Genomic DNA, 13594 nt, shown 5'->3' on the forward strand with positions numbered 1-13594 from the left:
CTGTTTTTCCCAGTTGTAGGTCCGTCAGCAGGATTCTGCACCATGAACAGAATCAACAATAAATCTGGATCCAGGCTCAAAATGAGCTCCTTGATATGTGCTTGAGAATGGCTTAGTCTCTGGTTAAACCCAGGTTTAAAGCCTTGCAGGGCAGCCTAAAGCCCACTGCCAACATTAAGACAGAAAAAAGAAAGAAAATAACAAACGATCAGTTCAGGGGTTTGAGAAAATATATTTTTATTAAAAAAAAAATATCAAAGTATAACATGGATGCATAAAAACCTACATTTTATTTCAATGTTAAATTCTGTTTTAAGTACCAGCTTATAATTTAAAATGTGTACGGACATTTACTGGTTGATGATTTTCTTTATTCGGACGCCACTGCTTTTGAATTGGTTACCCCTGATCTAGGCTATTTTCCGCCTCGAGCTTCTTTTCCAAACATACAGCTTTACGATCAACCAGCAGCAGTTCCAAATATATCGCGACCTAATATATCTGATAAAACTGTTTTTGTAAATGTATTCTTTTTCTTTTTAAAGGAAGCATTTCAAATGCCACAATAATCACCTTTAATGAATCGTAATGCCAATTAAGGCCTTAATTTATACCCTGATATCTAAACAATAAAGGGCTTCATTTCCTGTACTCTCTAAAATGACTACATTAAATCTAACAGTGAAAGGGATTTATACGAGAAAATGCCATAAAGATTTAAATGCTGGCAGATTTAAATGATTGATTACGATAATTATATCATTTTTAATTATTATTTTGTGAATTTTATTTACCTCCGTCAACTCTGGAGACTTTATTTCCTTAATCTTAAAGAAATATCCGATGGTCAGGAAGGCGATGGCCACCGCACTCACGCTGATCATAAAAATGACCAGAGGTGGTCGGTTGTTGATGTAGCCTCTTAGGTTCTCTATGGGATTTAACAGGTAAACCTGTATAGAAAAAAAGAGAAACACGTGAACATTTTCCCCCATTATTCATTCCACACATTTTTTATATTTCTGACATTCCATACCAGATCTCATAAGATAATTAACCAGCTAAAGGCTGAGGAGGAAATGTGATCAAACAGGCAGCTTCCAATCAGGAGAGTAAAAGAGGACGATCTTGTCTGAGCAGGAAGTGCAGTTTGGTGTTTTTTTTACAAACAGGCCAGCTTGTTATTGGATGATATCAGCATCTATGATGTCATGGGTTGGATGGTCTCACAATGAACCTTCTAGTTGGAGCCTAAATGAATATTGATTAAAATTAGAAATCTCCTGTCCAGGATTGATGCTGAGAAACTAGTCCATGCATTTGTTACTTCAAGGCTGGACTATTGTAATTCTTTACTATCAGGAAGTCCACAAACTGTAGTTAAAAGCCTTCAGCTGATCCAAAATGCTGCAGCCAGAGTTCTAATGAAAATGAAAAAGAGAGATCTATCTCTCCTATCCTGGCTTCTCTTCATTGGCTTCCTGTTAAATCCAGAATAGAATTTAAAATCCTCCTTCTCACATATAAAGCCTTAAATGGCCAAGCTCCATCTGATATCAGAGATCTGATTGTTCCTTATGTTCCTAACAGAGCACTTCGCTCTCAATCTGCAGGTTTACTAGTGGTTCCTAGAATTTCTAAAAGTAGAATGGGAGGCAGATCTTTTAGTTCTCAGGCTCCTCTCCTGTGGAACCAACTACCAGTTTTAGTCCGTGAGGCAGACACCCTGTCTACTTTTAAGGCTAGGCTTAAAACTTTCCTTTTTGATAAAGCTTCTAGTTAGAGTGGCTCAGGTTATCCTGATCTATCTCTATAGTTCTGCTGCTATAGGCTTAGACTGCTGGAGGACATAGGGACCCCTTTTTCATCATTCTGCTTCATTCTATCTCTATTCTCCCACTCTGCAGAATCTGTTAGTTCAATCTCTAACGTTCTGCTCTCTCTGCTTTTTCTCATAGTAGCTTCATCTGGTCTGTTCCTGTTTGGCTGTGACTCCATCCTGGAGAGAAATATCAGCTGTGCTGCTGCCATCAACACCTTTGTTTCTAGATGTTGGAGATCGGCCTGTTTTTACAGTGTAGTCCTGTTTCTCTAACTGTGACTAACTGGATGTGCTCTCTTCATCCTCTGACATGGGAGCTGGCTCGGAGCTCGTCTGCCTGGCTGTGTGTTTCCTGGACGGGGCCGCCTTTTACAGTTGCCTTTTGTATCTATGCTTCTTTTTCTATGTCTGCTTCTGTCTCCTTGAACCCCAGTGGGCCTCAGCAGATGGCCGCTCACACTGAGCCTGGTTCTGCTGGAGGTTTCTTCCTGTTCAAAGGGAGTTTTTCCTCTCCACTGTCGCTACAAGCATGCTTAGTGTGAGGGATTGCTGAAGAGTCAATGAGTCGATGCAATCAGCTGGTTTTCCTTAGATAGAAAACTTTGAATCAATCTGACTGGATGATCTGGTGAACTGGAGCTATAGAAATAAACTGAATTGATTGTTTAATTAAGTATCAGCCACCTTAATTGTTTCAAACTATCAAATTATATAAAATTCCATAAACATGTGAGGAAATGCAACGCAAAGCATGAAAAAATAAAAGTCCAGGGTACACATACAGAGAATATAGTTCATCAAAAGGGGTACAGGACTCTTTGCAGAAGGAACAAAGCCTTTTCCAAATTTGCCAAAGCAGAAATATCTATCTAAAAAAGTCAGAAATCTGAGATTAAAGTCAGAATTCTGACGTTTATCCCATATTAAACTGAAATAATATTTACAAATCTGTTATTTTTTTTATATTTTTTCTGTGGCCCTAATCCTCTTCCGTACAAATGGGATTCGTTTAGCATTATGCTATATATTTATATTTTTGTTTATTTACACCAGATTACATGTGAAAAATAAAAACAGGCCTGATGGAGTAAAAAAAAAAGGAGGAGCGTAAGGAATTATTTTCTTTTGGTATTTGTTACCTGATTCCCCCCAAATCTTACCAATCCTAAACAAAATCGCCGTAAATGTAAATATAAGAGCAGCACAGAAACGTTAGTAATGTTTAGAGAATAAATAAATAAACAGGAGCCGCAGGTTAAATGACCAAACCGTCCCTGAAAGCACCATGTTCAGCTGGTTTCACCAGGTCTCGGTGGAACTAGCTGTCTGCGTCGATACGAGGTTCAAACTCGGCTATGAAAACATTCTACACGACAAATAAAATCATTCATATCATATTCTTATTACTCACCATTTTTCCTTGTTTTGTCCAAGCGGCTGGAAGCTGTATGTGGATGAGAGGAGCTCTGAGGGCCACAAAAAAACGGCTGCGATGTCGCCTAGCTAGCTACCTGAACGCAGCTAGTCTCCTCTGGATTTCCCACCGCGGAGCGAAAGTCTGCGCTTAAAGCTTCCAGCATACGAGGCAACGCATATTCTCCTTCCCATCCTTCGCCTCCAATAATCCCGCTGCTCTTTAGAGAAACAGATTAATATCATTAGATGTGGAATAACGTCAACATCTTCCTGTCGACATCTGATCCCCTCGTCCTCGCACTGCGTACAGAAAGCGTCGCAGAGCAGAGGAGAAGCGTCGCGTTCTCCTTATTCCCGCACGAGATACGCTTGAAAATGTACGCCTAATTATAAAGGGTGATTTAATGTACGGAATTTACGTAGCGATGACGTTTTTTTTTTGTTTTTTTTTTTGGTCTGTATACAAACGGCTGTAGTTGCGTTTAGTTACCGTGGGAAATTGCGAAACGGGACCCAACCTGACGGCTTTGCGCTTTTAACTGTCCTTTATTTTGAAAATTTCAACAAACGAAAAATGTTGATAAAACTCATAGAAACAAAGGAGAACGCCTGGATCTTTCTGGGAGGTCAGCACAGTGTTAAGCCAGAACCCTAGAGAGAGATTTTCCGTTTTACTAATCTTTACAAATCTAAAAAAACGTTTCTTCAGCCCATAATTAATATACATTACATTATACATTATAATGTACATTATAAAGGAGTGAAGGATATGACAGATGCCTTTGATGTCTCCCAATCTAAAGCACCTAGAAATCAACATCAAAGATAAATAATCAGAAAAAGAAACAGGCAAACATCTGGTTGATAAAAGGGCTGTAAAGGGCTTAACTGCTGTAACAACAGAAAATGTCCTTTAATTTACAAATTAAATGCATGATTATTGCTTCTGACAGTATTATTATTATTACTGATTAATAATTAATCAGTAATAATAATAATGATGATTATAATAATAATAATAACAATCATAATCATAATAATTATTATGATTATGATTGTTATTATTATTATTAATCATTATTATTAATTATTATCAATTATTATTAATAAAAATAATAATTATTATTGATAACCATCATCATTTTTATAATAATAATCCTGATAGATAGATTATATTATCTATCTATTGATAAATATAAACGAGAACTAAATCTTAATTTAGGCAACACACTTTTATTTTGAAAATCCAACGGAAGTACCAGTATTTCTCCGGTATATTTGTTAACTTGACTAGGGTAGCTAGCTACAATGGGTAGAGGAAATAAGACCACTGAGAGTGATGATTTGTTCAGATTATCTTCATCACTAATCAGTTTTCAGAGAAGTCACTCAGACAGCAGAGCAGATATTTTTATTAAAATCCAGCAAAAAATAAACATAATTCAAATGATGGCCATTAAAGTCATATTTTTATGGGTACCTACCAGCACACAGGGGAGTTAAAGTAAATGAAATGGCAGATAAAGCTGCAAAGGAGGCTACAACAAGAGAAGCCATCGAGCTGTCAGTTAAAATTAGTAAGATGGAAGCAAAAGCATCATTAAACAGAGACTGAAGGAAAAGTGGCAAAAACAACGAGAAGAAGAGAGGAAAGGAGGAAAAGATGGTTTCATCTGATTCAGAGGAGAGTGGGAGAGATGAGATGTGCTGCAAAGAACAGAAGAGAAGAAACAATTATTTTAAGACTTTGGGCACACAGGATTAAACAGTACTTTATTAAAAATAGGTAAACATAACACAGGTATGTGTGAATACTGTGAGCAACAAGAAACAACTGAACATGTTATGGTACACTGTAAGAAAGAAAAGGGAGGGAATGGGTTCAAAATCTTAAAAAAGAGAGAATACATTTTAATTTAATAGAAATCCTTAGAAAGAACTCAATAGATAAGTTTTTCATTATCTTAGATTAATCAATGTAATTGAGAGGATTTGAATCTTATTTTGGTTTTGTTGGTTTTTGTTTTGTTCGGTATAAGTAGGCAGTAGCCACTCCATACCAGTTGGGGGCGGTAGCGCACCATTTCGTTGCTTGCCAACCGCCAATAAAATCCCGTAAAGAAGAAGAAGACTAAGGAGAAGAAGAAGGTAGCTAGCTACGTACTGATGAACTAGCTAGCTAGCTTTTTTCAGAACCGAGGAGGAGTTATTGTTACATTAGTATTATGTCCCTTAACGCGGCTTCTACAAGGTACAGTAGAAACAAAGAACTGTGGATACCCGCTACATTATTTGATAGGTTGCTTTGTTTTTTTTTTACTTTGTCGCGTCAGTTTTCAGTAGTTGGGACAGTGTTAAGCTAATGCTAACATCCAGTGCTAACATCCAGTTGTCTTTGTTGCAGGGCTGTTTGCCTTTATCTTCGAGTCAATAATCAACTTAACACGAACGGTTGCATTATGCAGATTTTGCAATTCTGTTTGCATATATAGTAAATAATTAAAAATATTTTTATACTAACAGTTGTTCCTCTGAACTAGTCAGCAGCTGCTAATCAGTAGTTAAAACAGAGAGAGGCTGAATTTTGGATTAAATGAAACAAATCTAAATAATTAATCCCCCACAAAAACAACAAGAAAAAAAAGGGCTTTATTTGTTTATACACGTTTTTCTTAAACGACATATTTGGAAGTGATTGCATGCAACAACAACAATAATAATAAAAAATGTTGGTAATATCTCTTTTTTTTAACAAACAGAAATACAAAAGTCTGTAGGGCAGCTGTGGTTGTCATAGCAACTCGGGTTTTGTCATCAGTTAATGTTGATTTTTCTGAAGTGGAGCAGGAAATAATCAATTACAGAGATGCAGCATCTTTTGTCTCTTTTTTTTTTTCTTCTGGAAACTTTACAAAATAATTTTAACAAAGACTATTTACATTTTAAAGACCGACACAATATCTATGGCTTAAAGGGAAAACTAATCCGACAACATTTAAAAAAAGTAGCCCTTTATTACTCAAAACCCTAAAGTCTAGAAGGTCTTAGGATTAAATTCTGTCTGAAATTAGATATGCGAATTAAAGCAAGTGCAGCTCCCAAACTTTAAATTGGAAATTTAATTGTTTGTATTTATATGACAGAAAGGCATTGAGGACTATTTTTCAGGTGGAGCCACTGTTTTAAATGTCACCATGTCTGATTTAAAGGTGATTAAACAATATTTAGCCTTGCCAATTTTTTCCCAACATAAACACCGCAAAACACCATGAAAGCCCATTTAAAACTGTGGATGAACCCTCAGACTTTATAGATCCACATCTTGACTATAACTCAAGCAAATTTTGGACTGAATAAGTTGAAGCATGTTTGTTCCACAAAGGCTTTACTGGGAAGTGTGCTAGGTGGAAATGTGATGTGAAAAATGGTGCAAAAATGCATTTTTCCGCTCATAAAAGTGAATCTGGTCAGACAAATATGCTGATTTACATTATTGGAGACCTTCTGCATTAGACAAAGCCTTTGCTCCTAAGATTTAGCCGTTGTTTCATGTAAATATACAAATAATATAAAAAAAATGAAAAGAAAATAAGAATAACAGAGCAAGCTTATGTAACGCATGCCGGTTACATGACCTGAAATGATCACACAATGACCTTTGACCCCTCCTTGGAAAGGTCTGAGCCTCTAGTTTCAAATGATGGCGGCCATTAGGGGGCGTGGCTAAAAATGAATACCTGCTGTGGCATTACTCGCGCACGTCAGGAGGAATTTTAAACCTCCTTTTAGTTGTCTACACAGCTATAAAGCAAAAAGTATTTGTAAAGAAATAAATTTATTTTGAAACATGTTTTAGAAATGTTAAAGCGCCATTTGAAAGGCGTGTGGATGAAACACCATGTGACTGATTTGGCCATTTCTATAAATAGATTAACATGAGCGGTTGTCAGGGGTTAAAGGGGTTAAAGTTGAAAAACCTGACTTATAGGTTACCGCATGTATAAAATCTCTGCTCATTATTTGGAAGAAGGAAGAAAGGGATTTTCAATCTGTAGGACCCTTTAACCTGGTAACTAGGTGTTTTGTTATGCTGTTGTTTATGTGCTTATTGTTTGTCTCTTCTGTTTCAGGCTTTAACTTCCCCTCAGTCACATCTACATGTGGAGAAATCTTAATTTGTTGATTCATAAGACTGTCTATTTGGGCCAACAACCTTTTTCTACTCTAGTTAAGTGTCGGCAACCCAAAACATTTTGGAAAGCGTTCTTTATTTCTTCCTACACTAAACAGCTGCCCTCACCTGTTCACCTAAAAACCTTAAAGACAAAGCAGCATTCCACCTCAGCATTTAGGAAACACTATTTTCTGCAGAGACACACTCCCTGGACTTTCTTCCAGCAGTGCTACACCGAGCAGCCGGATATGTCTGAACAAAGGTTCCTAGTTGAATACGCCAAACGCGGCACCGCGGGGTGCAAGAAATGCAAGGACAAAATTCAGAAGGGCATCGTGCGCATAGGGAAAATCGTGCCAAACCCTTTCAGTGAGTCTGCAGGGGAGATGAAAGAGTGGTATCACGTGAAGTGCATATTTGAGAAGCTGGAGAGGGCGAGAGCCACGACGAAGAAGATAGAAGACCTGACGGAGCTAGAGGGCTGGGAGGAGCTGCAGGACGAGGACAAAGACCTCATTAATAAACACGTTTCAGGTACAGCAGAGACGCTCTTTAATTCAATCTGTTCATTCATGCTTAATAAAAGTTTAAACCGCTGCTTTAATTCAGTTCATTTTATTTCTATAGTGCCGATTCACAACAGATGTGATGTCAGGTCACTTTACAGTTGATTGCATCTGCTCATTGACTCTTCAGCAATCCCTCACACTAAACATGCTTGTAGCGACAGTGGAGAGGAAAAACTCCTTTTTAGCAGGAAGAAACCTCCAGCAGAACCAGGCTCAGTGTGAGCGGCCATCTGCTGAGGCCCACTGGGGTTCAAGGAGACAGAAGCAGACATAGAAAAAGCAACTTTATGTTTATTCTTTACACTTGACCCTTTTAGTAAACATAAAGTATCCTGGTTTTATTACACAACACTGAAATATTGATTAATGCTATTTAAATGTGATCAGTTGGTTCTTTTGAAAATCATCTTCTAAATGTAATTCTGTTCACCTTCTGTTTACCTTGTTTGTTTTCTGAACCTGTCGTCTTGTAGACCTGATGGCCAAAGTCAATGCAAGTCCGAAGAAGAAGGTCCAGGCCAAGCTGAACACCTCCGGTCAGCTCAAGACTCCCCCTGCTGACCCCTCCGTCAATGCTCCAAGGAAGTTTTCCGGCTTCACTGGTAAAATACGTTTGTTCTACAATGGTACAACGAAAGAGTGGCAGTTCAGCGCTGCTGTTGCCTAAAGTCATTCATGGTGGTTCCAAACTGACCAGATTATGCAGTTTAGTAGAAGTTTGATATCACTAGAAAAGTCTGAGTGTTTCTGCAAAGCATACAGAATACAAACAATGTGAGCCTAGATTTGTCACCTTGGGTTTTATTTTTTTAATTTTTTTTTAGATTTACAGAGTTTGCCATAATACACGAAGTAGAGAGGTCACTTATCAAGACAGTAAGATGTGGTTATTCTGTACGCTTTTGTAAATACATTTTCAGTGTGGGCCAAGGTCCAGACAATCTGGAATCTGGTTGCTTATCAAGGATTATGGCGGCCTGTTCCATAGCAACCAATTTCAAAAAGTCTTTGTTCCAATTCTGTACATCAAAACAGTTATAGTTCCTTTCCTTCCAATTCAACAATATTATAAGATTTCTTCCAGAAACTTGATGGATGATTAATAGGAGACACTATGAAAGGTGTGTAGTAGGAGATCTTGGAAAAACGTTTTTTGAACATACGCAACCATCCCTCTCCCTTCAGACCACCCCTCGAAACCACACTTTCAAAACACATTAACGCGCATGCTGTCTGCGCAGCTGAAGCACCTGCTGGCAGGGGGACAGACGCAGCACTGCTGATGCAGAGCGCTATGATCACTCCTCTGAAACAGTTTATTAACGTCTAAATGAACTTAAAATGCCAAATTATGGCAAAACCTGTTCGCTTTTTTTATCCTGGGGCCTGCAGTTTGGATTACGGACATGAAAACCACCTTCCAGCCGCTGCAGCACACCGCGAGGAGGCGATCGGGCCATAGGCTGCTGTTGAATGGGATTCCCAGTGACAGCGCACCGCCGGTGTACTGCACTGACGATGTTTTCAGATGGACTTTCTCACTTCAAAATAGATTCCAACTACTTTTTACCCACTGATCACAGCAAATATAGCTGCCATTGTTCCAGGCAAAGAAAGGATAGAGTAGCTCCGCCCAACCAGCCAGAGCAGCAAAGATGCTTCACCCACGCATCAGAACTAAACTTCTAGAAGCATCAAAAATGAAGCAGCACACGTGTTTCTGCTCTTTAGGTGTGAATAGGGTAACCAAAAGTCCTCTTTTTCCCGGACATGTCCTACTTCTCATACCTAAAAAACCGTTAGGATGCACGAAGCACATCAATCCAAGCACGCTTGTTTTATGTTCTCCAATCACTGTGGCGTTAACCATACATGAGGGAATATCAGATGATAATCATCCTTTTACAAGCCCCCATTAAAATGTGCAGCTACATTACGGTTAGTGTTGCGCCGATGCCATTTTTTGGCCCCGATACGATACCTGGCTGTGCAATATTGGCCGATACCGATACCATAATAATGTAAAATAATTGCCATCATGGCTTTGCCAAGCTGCTGCCTACCTTAGTGAAGCAGGAAAAAAATCTAAAACAAAGTGAATCCAGTAGAACTTTTTATTGCCTAACAGGAATGGGTGACAATATGTGAATAAACTTATGGCTCTCAAAATGGTATCGGTGCCCTATTGGTTGGTACTCGCCGATACCGAAACCACCATTTTAGGGCAGTATCGGTGCAACACTAATTACGGTACATTTATTCTGCGCCTGTACGTTTATAACTAGTTGCACTTTTTTAAAAAAAACTGCTGGCATCCCTGAGAAAGATCTGCTCTGATCCCTTAGTTCAGGACCGTCCTGGAGTCTCTTTTATTAAATGAATATAGTGCTTTAGACTCTGCTGCAAATGTATCTGAAGGATGGAAAGCAGTGGGGATGAGATATTAGCGCTCTGCCTTCCTTTTTTAGCCGCGAAGGCTGGTAGCTCAGGCAGCTCCAGCAGCCCCGGACCATCACCCTCTCCTGCCAAAACTGAGGGAGGCAGCCCCCTGTCCGCTCAGCTCTGTGACCCCCAGCACAAGGACTGCCTCTTCAGGGAGTTCCGCAAGCTCTGTGCGACGGTGGCCGAGAACAACAGCTACAACACCAAGACACAGATTATAGAGAAGTTCCTGAGGAAGGGCGCAGGAGGAGGTGGGTGGATATTTTTGGATATCTTGTAAAAGCTTATTTTTTTGTTTTTCCTGACTCTTTCTCTTCCTTGCTACTGTAGATAAGTTCCACGGGGATCTTTACCTGACCGTCAAACTGCTCCTGCCTGGTGTCGTTAAAAGTGTTTACAACCTTAACGATAAGCAGATAGTAAAACTCTTCAGTCGCATATTCAGATCCAACCAGGACGACATGGTGCGAGATCTGGATCAGGTCTGTCTACTGATATTCATCCATAAATCAGACACTTTGGTGATTTCTTCATGTTTTAGGGAAGGTTGCTGGACCATCACCCTCATCAGATCATATTAGTTTGGAGTACGGAGTCAGAAAGAGGTCAAAAATGTTTGNACCACCATTTTAGGGCAGTATCGGTGCAACACTAATTACGGTACATTTATTCTGCGCCTGTACGTTTATAACTAGTTGCACTTTTTTAAAAAAAACTGCTGGCATCCCTGAGAAAGATCTGCTCTGATCCCTTAGTTCAGGACCGTCCTGGAGTCTCTTTTATTAAATGAATATAGTGCTTTAGACTCTGCTGCAAATGTATCTGAAGGATGGAAAGCAGTGGGGATGAGATATTAGCGCTCTGCCTTCCTTTTTTAGCCGCGAAGGCTGGTAGCTCAGGCAGCTCCAGCAGCCCCGGACCATCACCCTCTCCTGCCAAAACTGAGGGAGGCAGCCCCCTGTCCGCTCAGCTCTGTGACCCCCAGCACAAGGACTGCCTCTTCAGGGAGTTCCGCAAGCTCTGTGCGACGGTGGCCGAGAACAACAGCTACAACACCAAGACACAGATTATAGAGAAGTTCCTGAGGAAGGGCGCAGGAGGAGGTGGGTGGATATTTTTGGATATCTTGTAAAAGCTTATTTTTTTGTTTTTCCTGACTCTTTCTCTTCCTTGCTACTGTAGATAAGTTCCACGGGGATCTTTACCTGACCGTCAAACTGCTCCTGCCTGGTGTCGTTAAAAGTGTTTACAACCTTAACGATAAGCAGATAGTAAAACTCTTCAGTCGCATATTCAGATCCAACCAGGACGACATGGTGCGAGATCTGGATCAGGTCTGTCTACTGATATTCATCCATAAATCAGACACTTTGGTGATTTCTTCATGTTTTAGGGAAGGTTGCTGGACCATCACCCTCATCAGATCATATTAGTTTGGAGTACGGAGTCAGAAAGAGGTCAAAAATGTTTGCAAGCTTCTAAATCTTAGTTGAAACAAAAAAAAAATAGAAGTTGATGTTTAATGTGAAATATTTACCTTATAATGTAAGGTAAACTAAAAAAAAAGCAAAGATAAAATAATAAGAATTGAATCTAAATTCCGTTTAGTATTTTAATTACACTTTTTCTTTTATTTTTTTTTTTCTTTATTGCGGTTTTAGATTTTATATATTCAGAATCAAATCCATTAATTCCAGTTATTATTATAATTTTTTTAAGTTTCAAATTCCTTTTTTTAGTTACAGAATTTTTTTTATTTTATTTTTTGACACTATCTAATCAGATTTTGACCCCAATGTGATGGGAGTGGGCGGGGAAATGAGATTGACAGCTTGTAGCAGCGCAGAAGAGATGTCCCGTTCCATGTTGCGTTTAACTATTTATCCAGTTTAAATGTCTTTAATTTAATATTCTTCACAGGAATTTTGCCAGAAAGGCAAATAAATGCTGCAGAGAATGTTTTGTTGGAGTTCCCGCAGTCCATGAATGCAACATAGAACGGACATCTCTCAAGCTGTCAGTCATGTTTCCCCGCCCACTCCCATCAGATCGGGACCAAAATCTGAATGTGAAAAAAACTGATTGGAAAGTATATTAAAAAAAATATCCTGAAACTGAAAAGGAAATGTAGAACTAAAAGAAAGAAACTGAAATAAAGGGGTTTGAAAATCTAAAACTGCAATGAAGAAAATAAATAAAAAGAGGAAAAAGTATGGAAGTAAGATGATAATTTAAATTGAGTTTTTTTCAAGCTGAGAGGAAGAATTTAGATTCTATTCTTATTTTTTTATGTTTGCTTTTTTAGTTTCTCAGATTATAAGGTCAAAAAAATTGACACATCATCTTATATTTTTTTATGTTTCAACTAATATTTATACCGGTAAGTTTACATTTTGACCTCTTTCTGACTCCATATTGGAGCACCTTAAATGGAAATAAATAAAAAAGCAAAGCTTAATAAACTAGGAAGCATCTGTCAGCGCAGACCTCTGCCAAGCAGCAAATTTTTTCCCAAACTATAGATAAAATATGCACATTATCTGGATTATTACAGACTTTTAAAAGAAACATCCGGTCAGCAAGGAATAATCGATGGATATAACCTTATTTATATATTATCATAATATTCAGCTTTATTTTAAACTGGTTTTTAAAATGTGTTCCAGTGTAGGCTTTAATTTTTTTGTCCGTTTAATTTTTTCTTTTTTTTTTTCAAGTAGAAGAAGAAGCAAATCCAGTCTCCATCTCTTTTCTAACCAGCTAGATGTGGAAATGAGGATGTTTTAACTTTTGTTAAAATGTGAGAGAAGATGAAGCTTATTGTTATCATGCATCATAGCCTTTCTAATAAACAAACAAAATCAGCTGTTTGGATAAAAATGGCCGCTCACACTGAGCCTCGTTCTGCTGGAGGTTTCTTCCTGTTAAAAGGGAGTTTTTTCTCTCCACTGTCGCTACAAACAGAGGTGTCAAGTAATGAAGTACAAATACTTTGTTACTGTACTTAAGTAAACTTTTTAGGTATCTATACTTTACTCCATTACTTATTTTTCTTCCTACTTCTGACTTCTACTCATTGCATCTTTAAACAAGTATCTCTACTTTCTATTCTTTACATTTTTAAATCAAACGTTACTTGTTACTCTTGGCTTCGGTTTAATGTTTCTAAAT

The 13594-nt window shown here is 38.3% G+C and overlaps 2 protein-coding genes across 3 annotated transcripts in view; one reads left to right on the top strand and one right to left on the bottom strand.

Annotated features, from left to right (window-relative positions):
* tmem248 (transmembrane protein 248) overlaps positions 1-3590 on the bottom strand; it is a 23309-nt gene extending 19719 nt beyond the window's left edge. The window contains exons 1-2 of one of the 2 annotated variants that reach the window (XM_015382139.1): positions 3234-3590; positions 795-953 (exon numbers count right to left, since the gene is read on the bottom strand). In XM_015382139.1, coding sequence (XP_015237625.1) covers positions 795-953; positions 3234-3236 — 162 coding nt within the window. In that variant the 5' untranslated portion in view covers positions 3237-3590. The remainder of the gene's footprint in view (positions 1-794; positions 954-3233) is intronic. The other variant, XM_015382140.1, reaches the window with a different exon arrangement.
* Positions 3591-5356: 1766 nt separating this feature from the next.
* lig3 (ligase III, DNA, ATP-dependent) overlaps positions 5357-13594 on the top strand; it is a 29629-nt gene continuing 21391 nt past the window's right edge. The window contains exons 1-5 of the mRNA XM_015382147.1: positions 5357-5489; positions 7369-7946; positions 8455-8583; positions 10450-10674; positions 10754-10905. Coding sequence (XP_015237633.1) covers positions 7397-7946; positions 8455-8583; positions 10450-10674; positions 10754-10905 — 1056 coding nt within the window. The 5' untranslated portion in view covers positions 5357-5489; positions 7369-7396. The remainder of the gene's footprint in view (positions 5490-7368; positions 7947-8454; positions 8584-10449; positions 10675-10753; positions 10906-13594) is intronic.

This window comes from Cyprinodon variegatus, unplaced genomic scaffold (genome assembly GCF_000732505.1).
Source record: "Cyprinodon variegatus isolate N-32 unplaced genomic scaffold, C_variegatus-1.0 Scaffold250, whole genome shotgun sequence".
In the NCBI taxonomy this organism is placed as follows: Eukaryota; Metazoa; Chordata; class Actinopteri; order Cyprinodontiformes; family Cyprinodontidae; genus Cyprinodon; species Cyprinodon variegatus.